Source organism: Sardina pilchardus, chromosome 9, assembly GCF_963854185.1.
Source record: "Sardina pilchardus chromosome 9, fSarPil1.1, whole genome shotgun sequence".
Lineage (NCBI taxonomy): Eukaryota > Metazoa > Chordata > Actinopteri > Clupeiformes > Clupeidae > Sardina > Sardina pilchardus.
The window spans coordinates 20,841,544-20,856,392 of record NC_085002.1 but is presented as its reverse complement, the minus strand read 5'-3'; the positions used below and the strand labels follow the sequence as shown (position 1 = coordinate 20,856,392).

The window sequence follows — 14,849 nt, the reverse complement described above, 5'->3', positions numbered from 1 at the left end:
ATCTGAACTGTGATTATATGACATGTCTCGTCATGTGGCTAGACAAGAAGGTAAATAAGGAAAAGAGACAAACTGTAATTAAGTGTCTTGTGAGACAGCTGGTTAATATATTATACAGTATATAAAAGTTATTTTCTAAAAACTGCTATAAATCTCCTGTACCTTTTAGTTCTAAGTCTTAACTCTGTATTTGACCCCCTAAAACTGAAATACTAACAGAGTGCTGCTTAGATTCATTGCTTTTTGAGTCCAGACCCTGTCAAGAGCCTTTGGTCCACAATATGCCCATGAGCGTAGACACCTAACCTCACTTCAGTGGCTGTGGCCGGATTAACTTCAAGATCTTTCTGTTGATTTATAAATGTTTGGAAGATCCAGATCAAAAAGGATGTGTTGGAAATAACACATTGATGTTTTAGGTAAGGACAACACAATTTTGTGTTGTTTTCCAATAGACCTAAGTTGTGTTGTTAAAGGTAGAAAAATAGACAAATGAATATTTGGTCCAAACCAACCTTTCAAAATGATATTTTTTGAGGCAGTCAATGCCGTCCCTTTAAGGCATAATGTCAGAGTCATCCAGAAGTACACCTGGACATAAAGGGATATCAATCATCAAAAATGTTGATATCAACCATACAAAAATTATAGACACATATTTCCAAAACCTTAAATTGGGCAGGCATTCCCAAAACATATGCCCTAATAGAGCCTTATAACAAAATGTGTCATTTGAGTTTCGTTGAATATGCTCTGTGTTATGTAAGCCCTATGGACAAACTTAAAGTGTATTAACTGATGAGCCAGACATTGATTTAACTTTTTTACAAGGTTGTAATGTGACAAACGATTCTCAACCTCTCACAACCTTGCAAGGCATATTTGCATATTTAGATATAAATGTGCCACATTCACACTTAAAACAGCAATGAGGATCCCAGAGACTTGGGTCGTAGGCCCACATCTGCAGCCAGTGTGAGTGCTGATGTTTGCTGTGTTCATTAGGCTAGAGTGGTTGCGCTGGTGACGCTACACACATGGAACACACCTGTTGCATCATGGATACCCCGAAGTGACACACAGCTCTCAAACAAGCCAGCGCACAAGTGTTCAATGAAGGATCTCTCCATACAGTGATCCCAGGGGACCATTTATCTCTCATGAACGGCCGAACAACATAACACCCAGTTAAATCGGAATATTCCTAGGGAGCACTATTAGTGATTCAAGCTTCTGCGTCTCTGAGAAAAAGCTGTGGATATTTCAGGCCTTTATGGAACACTGGGAGGAGTGTGCTCCTCTCCTGTTAGTGACATGCTCAGAGGCTCAGAGGCATCAGCTGTCTTGACTGGCCTAATTGAAACTTAGCTCCCAAAGGAGTGACTCCTACCCATACATCAGAAGGGAATATCCGAGGGTGTGTGGATAGCAGTGACAAAGTGTTCAGAGTGTGGAGCTTCAGAGGTTGTCCATGTAGTATCAGCCAGGGAGAGTCGAGACGCCACAAGATATTAGACACACCAGCATAAGCCGAGGTATGTGATTATATTTATTCAAAACCATTTCGGATATTTCTATGTCCATTTATACTGGGGATATAATAGAGATGATGTAGAGATTAACAGGCTCTCAGGTAATACACATAGCAACATCACATGACACATGAAGGACAAACACATATCGGTTGATCAATATCCATGTAAAGTTAGGCCTACCTCAACAAATGGAATCCAAAATCTTTTTTTTTAACATACTCTGCATTTGGGAAAGTCTACCTGTAGGCCTGCTTAGTGATGGAAAGATCCTTACAAGGTTGATAAGATAAATTATACATTTGTTAGGGTTCAGTAGGGGCTATTAGGTTTCAGAAATACTACATACAGTATGAACTGATATTCAGGCTCTGAGCCATCGCTGATGCATTTTGTCAGGTCATTTGAGTGCTAGTGTACCCTGATATGATATCACATATGAATACACATGAATTGATATTCAGGCTCTGAGCCATTGCTGATTGCATGTTGACAGATCATTTGAATGTTGAAAGTCTACCTGGATATCAAATGAATCGCTGGCGACGGTCAGTGGGAGAGCTGCAAGCCAGGCGGCGGCAGGTGAATGAGTGTGAGCAGGCGCTGGCAGCCCTGAGCAAAGTGATTGCCTGCTTCCAGCAAATGGCCTCTTCCCTGGGGAGCAACATGGATGGCAGTGGCCTCAGGGAAGAACTGGCAGAAATCAGAGCGATGGCTCACCGGATCTACACGGGTAACTGTATCTGGCATCTCAAAACATGCTCGGAGTCTATATGCAAGAGGACAGTCAGTGTGCTATTCTGCACCAGAAGCAGTCTGGTGTTCTAGACAAGACAACCTAAAAAAAGGAATCCTTCACAATTATAAACTTATACTAGGAATGGCAAGAAAATAGCCATCACTTTCCTATACTATATAGAGCCAAATGTATGGCAAGTTCTTTCAACCTTTGTGTAATGTCATGTTTAACCTTATGACCAACAAAGCCAGGAGAAAACGGATGATATTGCCTACTTCCCCCTTATGTTGTTCATATATCAAAAGCTTCTTCACCTCTATACCACAGGGTTGCATAGAAGACTCCTAGCACTGCTGACAGAAACAGAGCAGGCCCAGGAGGACAAAGAGCTGGTGGAGCGCCTTTGGGTGTTGTTCCTGTCTGGCCTGGAGACCTTTCAGAAGGACCTCCGCAAAACCAGCATCTTGCAAGAGCTGTTCCCACTTACCCAGCGGCGCGACCGCTGCGCCCTGGTAAAGACGGGCTACTCTGGGGGGTCAGAGGTCGCTGCTCGCGCCGCTACGGTCCAGACACCCTGGGTGTGTGTGGAGGATGAACCATGCCCCGACCTGCAGACACAAATCTCAAGGATGGAGACTCTGCTGCAGGAGATGCTGCAGAGGGTCAACGTGCCTGTGTGGACGGTGGAGGCCACACAAGAGGCCTGGGTGGAGCTTGATAAGGAAGAGCAAGACAATGATGAAACGCTAGAGGACTTGATGCAGGTAGAGGTGGTATCACAAGACAGCACTACAGGCTGCTGCCACCATTCAAGCTGCAGGTTGAGCTGCCTACTCTGTTTACTCAGTTAACCTGGCCTTGAAATAGATGAATGTGCGTGTTGTGTGTGTTAACAAATATTGTCTATTTCTGACTTTCAAAATTAAAATGTGACCAGAAAACACAGGAAATATGCACAGAGTAGACCACTGAAATACACACAAAATGCAGTTTTTGTTCCGATACCAGTCCAATTTCAGTCTCGAAGTACCAGGTTAGATATGTTGTTTTAGCAATGTTATCCCCCAAGGGTGAAGCTCTTGATGGAGCTGACGTTTCCCCTCACAGGCCACTGATGGTAATGCCTGGCCTGCCACAGCTATGATTGGGGTCTTGAGATCAGCTGCTGCCTTGGACATGGCTCAGGCTATGACTGACTACTGTACTGTACATCTTCAGGGGCCCTCTTCATTGTAATACAGGGTCAGCTTGCCTAATCAAGGTTCTTTGAAGAGACCTTTTGCCACGCTTCTTCCACTTTAAATGAGCAATGAACTCTTCCAGCTGTGGCCTTTCAATGAGTTCTTTGAAAGTGTCGTTATCTCCTTCCCACCTCTGACACCAATATGTCAGAGCTAAAACTAGTACCAGTACTAGCCAGCTTCAACTTCCCACTTGCAAGACTGGTCATTATAACACTGCAAAAATAAGCAAATGGATGCAAAAGACTAGAACTTCTTTTGCTCCCCCCCCCCTCCATTTTCTGGTTGAAGTCTAAAGCCCAATTCACACCAAAGATTCCCGATGCGACGAGACTGAGTTGCAGCGGTGTGAATTACAAGTTGCACGTAGTTGCAAGCAGTCGCAAGCCGCCGCAGAGCATTAAAACACGTTGAGTCGCAGTCGCAAGGTTTTAGAATGTCGCAGCTCGTCTCGTCGGGACGCTTTGGTCTGAACCCTACTTAATAAAGACAATCAATAAATAAATGTACAGCAAATAGTAATCTTAGTACTTGTTCCAGAACGTTTAATAAAGAAAGTGAATATACATTACAGAAAACAGAATGATATGAATGAAATAATATGGCAATGTTTTGACAAAAGATGAATGCATACTTAAACTTCATGAAGGGTGGTATACATTTTGAAAACACTTTTATATACATGAAAGGTTTTAAACAAACATCCTTAAGTAGTGTTGGTCAGCCACCTCTTATAAATTACTGATCAGTCCACATAAGTTGACAAAAGCAACCAAATGTAGCCAATAATTTTATTCACAGTTTAATAACATAAAAGTATAGTACAGAGCAAACACCCAACAATTCCTTTACATAATTAGAAGACAAGACAAGAGAGAAAGAAAGAAACAAACACGACAAAGTATAATACAGGAAAATGAGGAAACCAGATGATTTTCGTTAATTCTTGTAGTTTGAATGTAAATGGGCCTTGAATGCTAAAGAGAGTACGAGAGAGAGAGGGAGCATTCTGTAAATATAGACAAAATTATTTTCATATAACAGTACAAATTCCAATACAACACACTTCCCCTAAACTCACCTGCCTGGTCCGCCCAAAGGCCAGCTGCTACGGCATTCATTGGACTATCATTGTTTGGTTCTAGAGATGTAGGGAGGAAAAAGCAACACATATTTTAGAGATGTAGGGAGGACGATGCCACAGATCTATCTGACTCATTCACATGCATGCACAACTAACCTCCGAGCAAACTCTGAATCGATAGCAGTATGGACCGAACATCATACAAGGCCGACCATTTCTCCTTCAGGATGTCCAAGCAGATAAAACCATTTTCATCAACGTTTGGGTGGAAACACGAGGTGATGAATTTTACAGTGGGTGCCTTGTACGGATAACCACTGGGGAATTCGAGTGACAACTTGTATCTCAGACCTTCATAAACCTGTTTGTAGGATATAATAATGGAAACTGGTTATAAAATTATCTTAGCTTCAAGCAGTACATACAATATTTAGGTAAGAGCTATGACCGTTACAACTCAGGACCAAAACCTGATGTTACATGCACTGTTAACAGTACTGGGGAAATGATGTTTAAACTCACTGTTCCCTGTGCGCCATCTATTGTACCGATCCATTTAAAAAGGTTGTCACTCTCTGGAAAAGCAGAGATCCCCTTATCGCCAGACATCTACAGACAAAGGGATTAAAGTTAAAACATTGGTACATGAAATGGGACAAGATTCTGGTAATAATTTCCAGAAGTCACCAAGCTGATGGGGTCTCTCTCTGAACTCACCATTAATGTCATCAACTCCTGCTGAAGCCTACAGGTGGAAGGGAAACAAGAATCTATACTTAGCTCATAGCTTTCACATTGATAAGCACAAATACCACGGACTAAACAGCCACCTATTAGTTCGAGCCAAAGAACTACTCCTAGAACAAGGATTATACCTCGACATTACCTTTTCGAAACAGAGCCTTTGAGTGCATTTCCGCTCGTTTCGTTGCCTTTCAATGCTGCTGCGGACGAGGCTGCGGCTGGATCCCTGTTCTGAGAAGCCATTGTTTGATCTATAGTGATAATAGTTGAAACGTATTCGTTATAGCATTGTCGATTGAATCACATCTGTGATTCAAAGAGTCTAGAGATTTAGACATATTGACAATAACTGAAATGACAGGACAAAGGAGATAAATCATTGGGTGCTTTACAACCACGTATGCTCGATAACACGTTCTGCTGCTGGCACCAAAGGACACACAGACAGTTAGGACAGCATATAATTGATCAACAACTTAGATGAAAAAGAAATCAACATGATTCAGCCACTCTGACAGCTATCTAGAAATGCTATGCTATCAGACATAACCCAGCTAGCGTTACCGTTAGCTAGGTTAACTAAATACGCTCAGCTAAAGAATTGCTAGCGCTTGTATCAAACTCACGTTACCGTTTAAACCTATTTACAGTTGTACAACTGTGTCTGGACATCTATTATCGATATAATGAACCTCATAAACAATGACATCGGCGTTAAAACAGATGACTAAGCAACGTTTGACTGTAACGTTACGCAGAAACGGTCTGAGTGTTTGCAAATGTGGGCTTGCTGTGGCATTCTACCGAGAAGTTGTAAATTAACAACAGCTAGGTTTAAGTCACATCTGTACAGCAATTATAGCAATGCTAGTCAATTCAATCACATATTCAGTAAGAACAGAAAAACAAACATTACGTTCACACGACCCTTACCTAGTGTTGCTACCTTCTGGCCTTTAATGTTGAAATGAGTTTTTCATGCGGTGAAAATTTCAAATTATATCCCGCCCCCTCTGTTTAAATTCTTTTCCTTTACACAGCTTCCAAGCCTTAACTACTCTTGCAGCCAATCGTGGATCATGATTGGAAAACACTGAAGGCTCTTGACAACCATTGAAAGATGCGCATCCAGCGAAACTTTGATTTAATTGGATGACTTGCTAAAGTTGGGCGTGTCCTTAACCGTTAGTTTATACGTCACCTGGAAACGTCACTATCAAATTCAGGAAGTTGAACCAGCATTCACAAAAAAAAGAAGACATTCCATCCAAGATAATAAAAACAAAATGACGGAAGCTAATATAAAACAAAATATTTAATAGTATTGCAAAACAGTGAGATAAAATCGTTCACATTTCTTTGTTCTTTTTTTCTTCTTTTTACAATTTGCATGTGTAAAGATATTCATAAAACTATGAAGCAAGTCTCCCATTATATTCCAAAACACAAACCAGACTACACTACTGAAACATTGTGTGAGAGAGAGAAAAAAACTGTTTCCAGTCATTTCATAACATCAGTTACAGACATTTAGGCATTAGCTAGGGACAAATGCAAGTATAAAATTCCCTTTTCATTCATGAGTGACACAAACAAACAAAATAACTTACAGAATGAATTAACATATGCACCTGTGTGAGCAAAATACAGTTCTAAAAAAACATTTTCCTTGACATATTCAATGTTAAACTCAGAAACACAGTAAGGTGATACACCAGGTGACACCTGATGTTTGTAAAAAACAAATAATGTACACAGGATGTATAAAGCACTGCCAAGCAAAATAACACACAAGCACACTCACACACTCTTCATTTACAGGACTTTAAGAAGTTCACAAGTGGCTGCCTGATTCGCTTCAAATCAATTAAAGTTCTTTTTTTTTTCTTAAACACAAACCATAATGCAACATGGTACCTGAGGAACTGTGATCTAATGTTTATTATGAAAAAGGTGCCTTTCTGTGTGTTTCCTAATAAAGCACACATGAAAATGTGTCAATATTCCGTGTCAAAATCTGTGTGTGAAACTACACCATAGCAATAATTACAGCAACAGGGCCAATGGAAAACAAATACCGCACACATTTATTGTTCTAAAAAAGTCTCGAGGCATCAGTCAGTACGCAGACTGAAAAAGAGAGCCTTGGAGATTAAGGCTGTGAAATGTTTCCCCTGTTTTGGGAAAATGTACAGCTATGATTAGGATAAATGTGAAAACTAGTGGTCAAGCATTTTCTTTTGACTTTGTGACCTTCAAACGTCCTCGATATTAGTCCTTCTCTGACCTCTGGGAGTCCATTGCTTTCTGCATCTTTTCAATCATCCATATTGGCACCGCAAATGGCTTCAACTCATCCATCTTTAGGTCAGGACAATCTCTAAGGATTGACAGACAACATTAATAAGCACAACCGATAGTTAAATATCTCTTGATCAATTCCAAACAAAACGTGTTTAAAAAAACAATTATTAGCCGTGTTAAACTTTGCATACTTATAGTCATCACTGATGGCAAGATCTTGAACATCCTCTTCAATAAGTAGGTAGGCCTTCAAAAATAAAACAAGAAAGAAAGTAATAAGAAGTTTACAATTTGCACTTCAGTGCAAAAAATCTACACACACACACACACACACACACACACACACACACACACACACACACACACACACACACACACACACACACACACACACACACACACACACACACACACACACACACACACACACACACACACACACACACACACACACACAATAACCTCATAAGACTGTCTCACCATTTTCCCACCAGTTGCCTTCATATGCTGCTTCTCTGCAAGCCAGTGCTTATCTTGGGCATCAGCGGCATACTGCAAAGAAATGTGCGTGTGTACAGTCATAAGATCGCAATGATTTGGACATAACTGAAGCATCAGCTTTGTCATAACTGAATGGCTGATTATATTTTGTGATGTTTGATGACATTCATTCATTTGTACCTTAAAGAGGTCTGCATGTTTGATGTAAATCCTTCCTCTTGTGCCTCCCATTCCTAAAGCCCTGGAAAAAAAAAACAGTTTAATGTGCAGTTAGCGATCACACACAATTTCAAGGATACACATTTTTTTTTGTCGCCTTCAGCGAACATCTAATAGTCCGCTAGCTACCCATCCCATGAATACAATATAAGGTTGTAGGCAGCCCAGGCTCTGAAAACTGCAAACAAAGTGGGTGCAGCCTGTCCTCCAAACAAAAACAGAACCCTGTGTGGAGTTTACCTGCACCTTTAAGCAGTCTCATTCACACAAAGATGAGACCATAACATTCAGGAGGTGGTGTAAACATATCAATTTGAACCTACTTGTTTGCCCTTGACCCCAATACAAATGTGCTCTTCTCGTCAAGTCTGGAGGGATCCCACTGTAAATGTTAGGGGTGAAAATGTTATAATGAGACAGTAAGAAATATAGTTATTATGACATTGATCATTAATGAAAAGTGACTGTGAAACGTGACCTTTGGTCCTTCCCGCTTGACAGCCTCAGAAGCCTTGGGTTTTGCCCTTGACCAAAACATTACATTACATAACATAACATTACAAACAACAACAAATAACAACAAATTAAAAACCACAATAAGTGCATCAATGAGTGTAATAAGTGTATCAATGAGTGCATGGGTCATATATCCCATTAGTCTGCTGTTAAAATAAGCCAGTGACTGCAATTGATTTTTCAGGGCAACCGGCATGATGGTCACACTCACGGGGTGCTGAACTGGACTGGTCTGTCATAGGGGATGGCAGGTCCTGGTGGTCGCCCTTTCCGCTACAAGCATAACGTATTAGATAAAGACTCCAATACAAGCACCAGTATATAGAGTATAGAAAACTGGATGATGAGATAATTTTACCTTTTTTGGCACAGGGCTTCCTCTCTGACTAGAATCATCCTCCATCTGTCTAGCTCTCTATATAAAATTGCAGATGAATTGAGTGTTTTTAATCAATGATAATAACAGCGACCTATTGGCATACAATTATTAAACCCAGTCCAGAGTTTGAAATGAGTTCCCTTTTGATTTAGGATCTTGATCTCCATCTTCAATAGCCACAAACAATCAATTAATAGCAATAGCTAATTACCAGGAATTGTAAAACACAATTATGCAACAATTGCATTGCCTATAAAAAAATTCAAAGCAGACTGCTCTGAAAACATCAAGATTCTCAAGTCATCATTCGCAAAGATCACCTTGACAGGGGGCTCGACACCTGGTCTATTGGCTGTTTTCTCTCCTTCAGGAAAGAGACGCTTTGCCTATATAGAGACAGTCAGAACATAAATAATGACTTCCGTTCACACGACATTCAAGTGCATCATTCCTTTTCTAAATCAATGGTAATACAAGTGCAACTCTTACATGTTCAAGACAATTTCTGCAAGCCTCCTTGATCAGCTGATCAGTCTGGACCTCTTCACCAATGTTTTCCTTTACATTAACAGCGCCCTTTTCAAAGAACTGAACAGACACACAAAGTTCATTTTGTTACCCAAAAACACCAATGCACAATGACCAAGCAAAACAACATTTATCATCCTCTGTATTTGACATATAGTTGTGAGAGAAAATGGCAAAATTGTGAATAGCAAATAACCTGGATCACGTTGGTGCATTTCAGCTAGCTTTCTCTCGTGTGAAACTTTTACCATATTTCTTGGTTCAGAGAAAAGCAAAGAGCTACCATACCACCTGAATCCAGGTGAACCGTTGTGTCGAAGAATATTAAATCAGTTAATTAGTTAGTATGAAAGTTTCAAACTGCCCACCAAATTTAATAGAATAGTATTTCGGGAATGTAAGTAAATATCAATACAGTTGAATATCACAATGTTATGTTTTGTAAGTTTCAATTATCTAAAACACTAATAACTTTTAGTTGATGAGTTACATGCAAAGATTTGTGGCAGAGAGTGGCTGACTGTGTTGCTGAAACCCTGAGCCTCCAGATAGCAGTGCTTTACCAGCAGTTATCCATCTGTTATCATTCTTTCTCTCCAAACACATATCCCACTCATGCCCTGATTGCACAAAAAACAGGTTGCACTGATTGCATTAAAAAAATCCCATTCTTACTATTTCATACTTAATTTATGCATATGGCATTGAGTTATTTATGCTCCATGATAGTCTTCCTAATCCAGCACATCACCTTGCTCATAATACTGCAATACACTGAATTCTAATCATGTAGAGATATGTGGACCATTGGCAGATTCTTGCCAATACAAAGGCTGTTGCTGTAACTACTCTGAGACCAGAGCTGGCTAAAGTATGCAGAACTGCAAGGAAAGAGGGCAAGGAAGCACACACAACACCAGTGGAGATAGGTGTTCTTAGTTTGCCGTTTCTGAGGACGATGTTCAGAGACATGTGAAATCTTGTTGCTGTGTTTCTATGGTGGTCCAGGTTGATGTCCCTGTTTGGCATCCGAGACCCCTTCACACTCAAAATGGGTTGGGCAACATAACAGATACCACAGTTAAATATTTTGGAAGTGTCAAAGGCCTTTTTCAATTAAATACTGATGAAAGCAAGTTGTACCATAAAGTAGTGCCTTTCCAGGCCGTGAATGCAACATGTGGTGCTTTTGCCATTTGTGCATTGATGTTGAATTTCATGACATGCTGTGTAATGTGAAATAGGCTTGACCGGCCAGTGTGGGAAATCTCCTCCCTACAGCACAATGAATGTAACACACAATGTACCTGTGTCTGAAATTAAGGTTGTTTAAACATCCACTGACCTTCATATATTTCCTGAAAACGGCCAAAATGTCCTCGTTGAAGCTAGGTTGCAGAACAGTTCTAAGGAGATCCATGGATATAACTGGATCGGTGTAACTACAGGGATGGAACAGCACAACAATTATTTTCATTTCAGTGCATTGTTTTCCTACAGCATAGAACAGATGTTCTAATCTAATTGGTTAAAGGTGTTCTCTTCTGTGAACTGATATTTCAATAATAGACAGCCAAAGGAACCTTTAGCTTAACTGTGTATGAATGCTATTTGAAAAGTCTAAATTCTACCCCTGGGAGAAACACAGTTATTGATTTTGCAACTGACGTCTAGATGAGTTGCCCTGATATAGGCAGCAATGTCTGAAGAAAGGGGAAGGAAGCGTTCGCTTTGGGATATACAGAACCTCACACATTCTGCTACCTTTGCCAAAAGGCTCCAAACAAACATGTCCCACCCTGCTAAGCACACACATCAGACCCATCTCTCAAAAGATGTGTGCATGTTCTCATAGGACACTCCTGTGCTTCCTCACTCATTGGTTCATCGGTCTCCTCGTTTCTTGACTCTGATGCCAGCAATTAGAAAAATGTAACATCCTTGATGATGTTACATCTCTAACAATTGCTGGACATGAGACACCTGCACGCGTCCTCTCTCTTCCGGTTTGTTCCCACCAAATCGTTCAAGGAGGATGTCTTGTTTGTCTAATTGCTGCCAAAGGAGATAAGGAACTAGATTTGAAGAGAGAGGACTGATAGGTGAGAAAGCAAAGAAGGATCCAACACAGAAACGTTTTCTGTACAACGTAGCGGCCCAAAGTGAAAATCCCCCTCTCCTTTTCTCACATCTATCAAAAGTCAGCTCAGGAAAAGATCTTCATATGTTTGAAAAAGCATCAAACACTATGCGTATGACTGTAACCTTAAATGTTGATGTGACATGTATATCCATGTTCCTTGATTCCTCCGTTGTTGTATTCCTTATTTTCCTTCATATTTTTAGAGAGACTAGGATGTACTAAAGGACAGTAACATAATTAAGATGAATGTTTACAAGGTGCTGAAGCATGTGAATAATGGGATGTGATGATGATACACCATGTATGACATCTTCAGGAAGATTTACTGGGCTGGACTTATGGGTTAGCTATCAGGTTATATAGGAAGAGGTTATTGGCTTGTTTCTTTCTTTCTTTTTTCATGTGCAAGGTTTTTGACACTCTATAACGAAATCAACCCTAAACCATATTGTATGGCCAAATGCTATGAAAGGCTTCAATGATACACGGCCACCCTAACATTCTTCTACTAATGGTGTTCAAATAGATTTGTAAACTTACCTGACGGTCATCTGCGACCGCCGACCTCTGCGGTGAACCTGTCTGTGTTTTATCATTATGTTCCATGGATTCTAAAACAAAAACAAAAGTCACAAAGACAAACAAATCAGTCATAAGCTACATAGGCATGCACATAGATATATAAAGCTTTATATATCTATGGCCATGCATGTCAGTTGACTTCGCTAGTTGCTACGGCACACAAAAAAACGAGTACACAGGGACAGGCTATCATTTCCAGTCAGTGACATTACATCATCTGTACCCTAACCACGGCCATCATCTTATTCAGACAATACTACAGGTATAAATGATGATCATTTTATAGTTTGAAAACACCTTATATAGGAAGTTGGGAAACTACATTTTCCAAAGCAACAACAACCTACACGTTATCAGATAGGAAAACGTTAACATCATAACTAGAAGAGAGATACAGGAAGATCACAGCGCGACTGGGTTGCAAGCTTTTACTTGCCATTATTACCCACAGCCTCTACAATACTTTTCTGTATGTTTCCGCTTTCTTTGATTGCAAACCGACCAAAAGTTTTAGACAAGCTTGTTTATGGACACCTACCATTGATTGTACCTGATGCTCCGTGGCATCTTGCTGAAGCCAGTCTCTGCTGCGACCTTCACTTCGATGAGCACCCATATCCAAATTACAATTTACTTGGCAGCCACACAATTGGACAAAGTTACAGATATACTTTTTCTGAATTCACGGAAGAACTAACGTTATCGTTAGTGTAGGTCTTAAAACCCCGATCGATTTGACGCCTCACGTTAGCTCGAGGTTGGCTAACGTCTGTGAAGTTATCTACAGCTAAACAGGTAAGATTGCCTGAACGTACGCAGTCGTTGAACCCAGATGGTTTAGCTAGCTGCTAACAATTTCAGCACTTTTTTCCGTAAAATATCAACTTCCTCTCTGTCTGTAGTTTGGACGATGCTACGACTTCTTTCCCGACCCAAAAATGCAACACAAAATGTAATCCGCCTCCGCATCACACTGTCAACTTGTTGGGGGTGGTGATGTTACAGATTGTTAAAATTATTTAGTGATATTTACATCGCCACCTTGTGTTACGGAGTATGAATATGTATTTACCATATCGAAATCGTAGGAGTTGGGCGTGTCGAGATGACGTGTTTATGCAGACAGGCCAAGCGGCCATCTTTGTAGTGTCTTGCTCATCATCATCATCAAAAAAAAAAAAAAAGATATGAGAAATGGGAAGGAATTTTATTTGTGGGGTTTTCAATGACGTAGGCTACTTTGAATGTGGTCATTTTCACGTATACCAAAGATACACACAGAAAATGTTTTGCATAGCTTTGCATGACAGGCTTGAGAACTCAATTATTGCAGATGAGTTTATTTAAGCAGAGGATAAGCCTACATGGTACGCACATTTAACTAGGAGTGAACGTGGAGGTATGTGTCTTGATTTCAGATCAGAAGAATCATTGAAACATTGTTCGTCTACTTTGTTTGTCTACGAAACAAATGCGATAAAATTACTTTTTTAAAGAACAAATGGAACACCAATACGCATCATCTACATTCACCTTATATTTGCCCATAGGAAGTACATTAATAAAAACATTCTTGGTATACAGATCTACACACTGAATGAACTTAAGGGTAAACAAATCAGGTAAATTCAAAGATTGAACATCGGAAAATGTATGAAAATAAAATTCTTAATAAAAATGACTAAGTAGAACAAAGTCAATGAGCTAATTTAATACATACATTTAATATTTTTAGATTGTGAAAATATCAGTTCATGCACAATAAATTCCAAACATAAATTTTGATAGAACACAAAAGAAATACAAAAATAAACTCAAGGGGTAATTTTGCTGGTTACACCTTGTGCATTACTGATGCAAATCATACATAATTCTACGTGTACTTACAAGATAAATTCTTCTTAATAACACTTTGGTTTAGATTAAAATGTCTTCTGTTTCATAAACTGTATAATTTACAAACAGATTTTTTGTTTTAAAAAAGAAACAAATGAAAAAATTAAAGCAAATAAAAAAGCATGGAGACAAGACAAAAATACATTTAAATTTTCAAAAGAGCTCAATACAACTGTGTGGCATAGAGAAATATAACACATACTTCATACCAATTTCCTGTACAATATCTACAGTCTCTTTTTGCTGGTGACAGAAGCACGCAGGGACCTTCATCCTACAGGTGCTCAACGCTCAAACAAAGAATCTTGATGACTGAGTTTCTGTCCTCAAGAGTCAAAGGTTACAATTACAATTTCTGTTCAAGAGTCAAACCAGAATAGCACAATGTCAACTGCATGGACAAGTTGGCCTATGCCAAAGCCTTTGGCTTATGGAGACCAT

The 14,849-nt window shown here is 39.7% G+C and overlaps 3 protein-coding genes across 3 annotated transcripts; 1 reads left to right on the top strand and 2 right to left on the bottom strand.

The window, feature by feature from the left end:
- Nucleotides 1-2,063: 2,063 nt before the first annotated feature.
- On the top strand, nt 2,064-3,122 carry zgc:109913 (regulator of G-protein signaling 9-binding protein). The gene is made up of 2 exons (XM_062544965.1): nt 2,064-2,265; nt 2,599-3,122. The coding sequence occupies exons 1-2, from the start codon at nt 2,064-2,066 to the stop codon at nt 3,120-3,122; spliced, it is 726 nt and encodes a 241-aa protein (XP_062400949.1).
- Nucleotides 3,123-4,289: 1,167 nt separating this feature from the next.
- On the bottom strand, nt 4,290-6,422 carry ube2c (ubiquitin-conjugating enzyme E2C). The gene is made up of 7 exons (XM_062545038.1): nt 6,274-6,422; nt 5,483-5,591; nt 5,314-5,341; nt 5,119-5,205; nt 4,753-4,957; nt 4,594-4,653; nt 4,290-4,489 (listed from the first exon to the last, which is right to left on the bottom strand). Exons 2-7 carry the CDS (start codon nt 5,581-5,583, stop codon nt 4,452-4,454), a joined length of 519 nt encoding a protein of 172 aa, XP_062401022.1. The 5' UTR covers nt 5,584-5,591; nt 6,274-6,422; the 3' UTR covers nt 4,290-4,451.
- A 215-nt stretch (nt 6,423-6,637) lies between these two features.
- On the bottom strand, nt 6,638-13,504 carry LOC134093029 (deoxynucleotidyltransferase terminal-interacting protein 1). The gene is made up of 13 exons (XM_062546285.1): nt 13,051-13,504; nt 12,471-12,541; nt 11,133-11,229; nt 9,749-9,847; nt 9,580-9,645; nt 9,239-9,295; nt 9,092-9,153; nt 8,843-8,888; nt 8,688-8,746; nt 8,326-8,386; nt 8,125-8,196; nt 7,836-7,891; nt 6,638-7,720 (listed from the first exon to the last, which is right to left on the bottom strand). The coding sequence occupies exons 1-13, from the start codon at nt 13,126-13,128 to the stop codon at nt 7,612-7,614; spliced, it is 933 nt and encodes a 310-aa protein (XP_062402269.1). The 5' UTR covers nt 13,129-13,504; the 3' UTR covers nt 6,638-7,611.
- Between the last annotated feature and the right edge of the window lie 1,345 nt (nt 13,505-14,849).

Bases quoted from the DNA above. Each gene is read 5' to 3' on its own strand.
- zgc:109913 (XM_062544965.1), top strand. From the start codon at position 2,064: ATGAATCGCTGGCGACGGTCAGTGGGAGAGCTGCAAGCCAGGCGGCGG. The intron at 2,266-2,598 runs GTAACTGTATCT...TCTATACCACAG, and splicing joins GGCTCACCGGATCTACACGG to GGTTGCATAGAAGACTCCTA.
- ube2c (XM_062545038.1), bottom strand. From the start codon at position 5,583: ATGGCTTCTCAGAACAGGGATCCAGCCGCAGCCTCGTCCGCAGCAGCA. The intron at 5,206-5,313 runs GTGAGTTCAGAG...CTTTGTCTGTAG, and splicing joins AGGAGTTGATGACATTAATG to ATGTCTGGCGATAAGGGGAT. The intron at 4,654-4,752 runs GTTAGTTGTGCA...CTACATCTCTAG, and splicing joins GATTCAGAGTTTGCTCGGAG to AACCAAACAATGATAGTCCA.
- LOC134093029 (XM_062546285.1), bottom strand. From the start codon at position 13,128: ATGGGTGCTCATCGAAGTGAAGGTCGCAGCAGAGACTGGCTTCAGCAA. The intron at 9,848-11,132 runs GTCAGTGGATGT...GTGTCTGTTCAG, and splicing joins TTTTCAGGAAATATATGAAG to TTCTTTGAAAAGGGCGCTGT. The intron at 8,889-9,091 runs GTGAGTGTGACC...GTTTTGGTCAAG, and splicing joins CCAGTCCAGTTCAGCACCCC to GGCAAAACCCAAGGCTTCTG.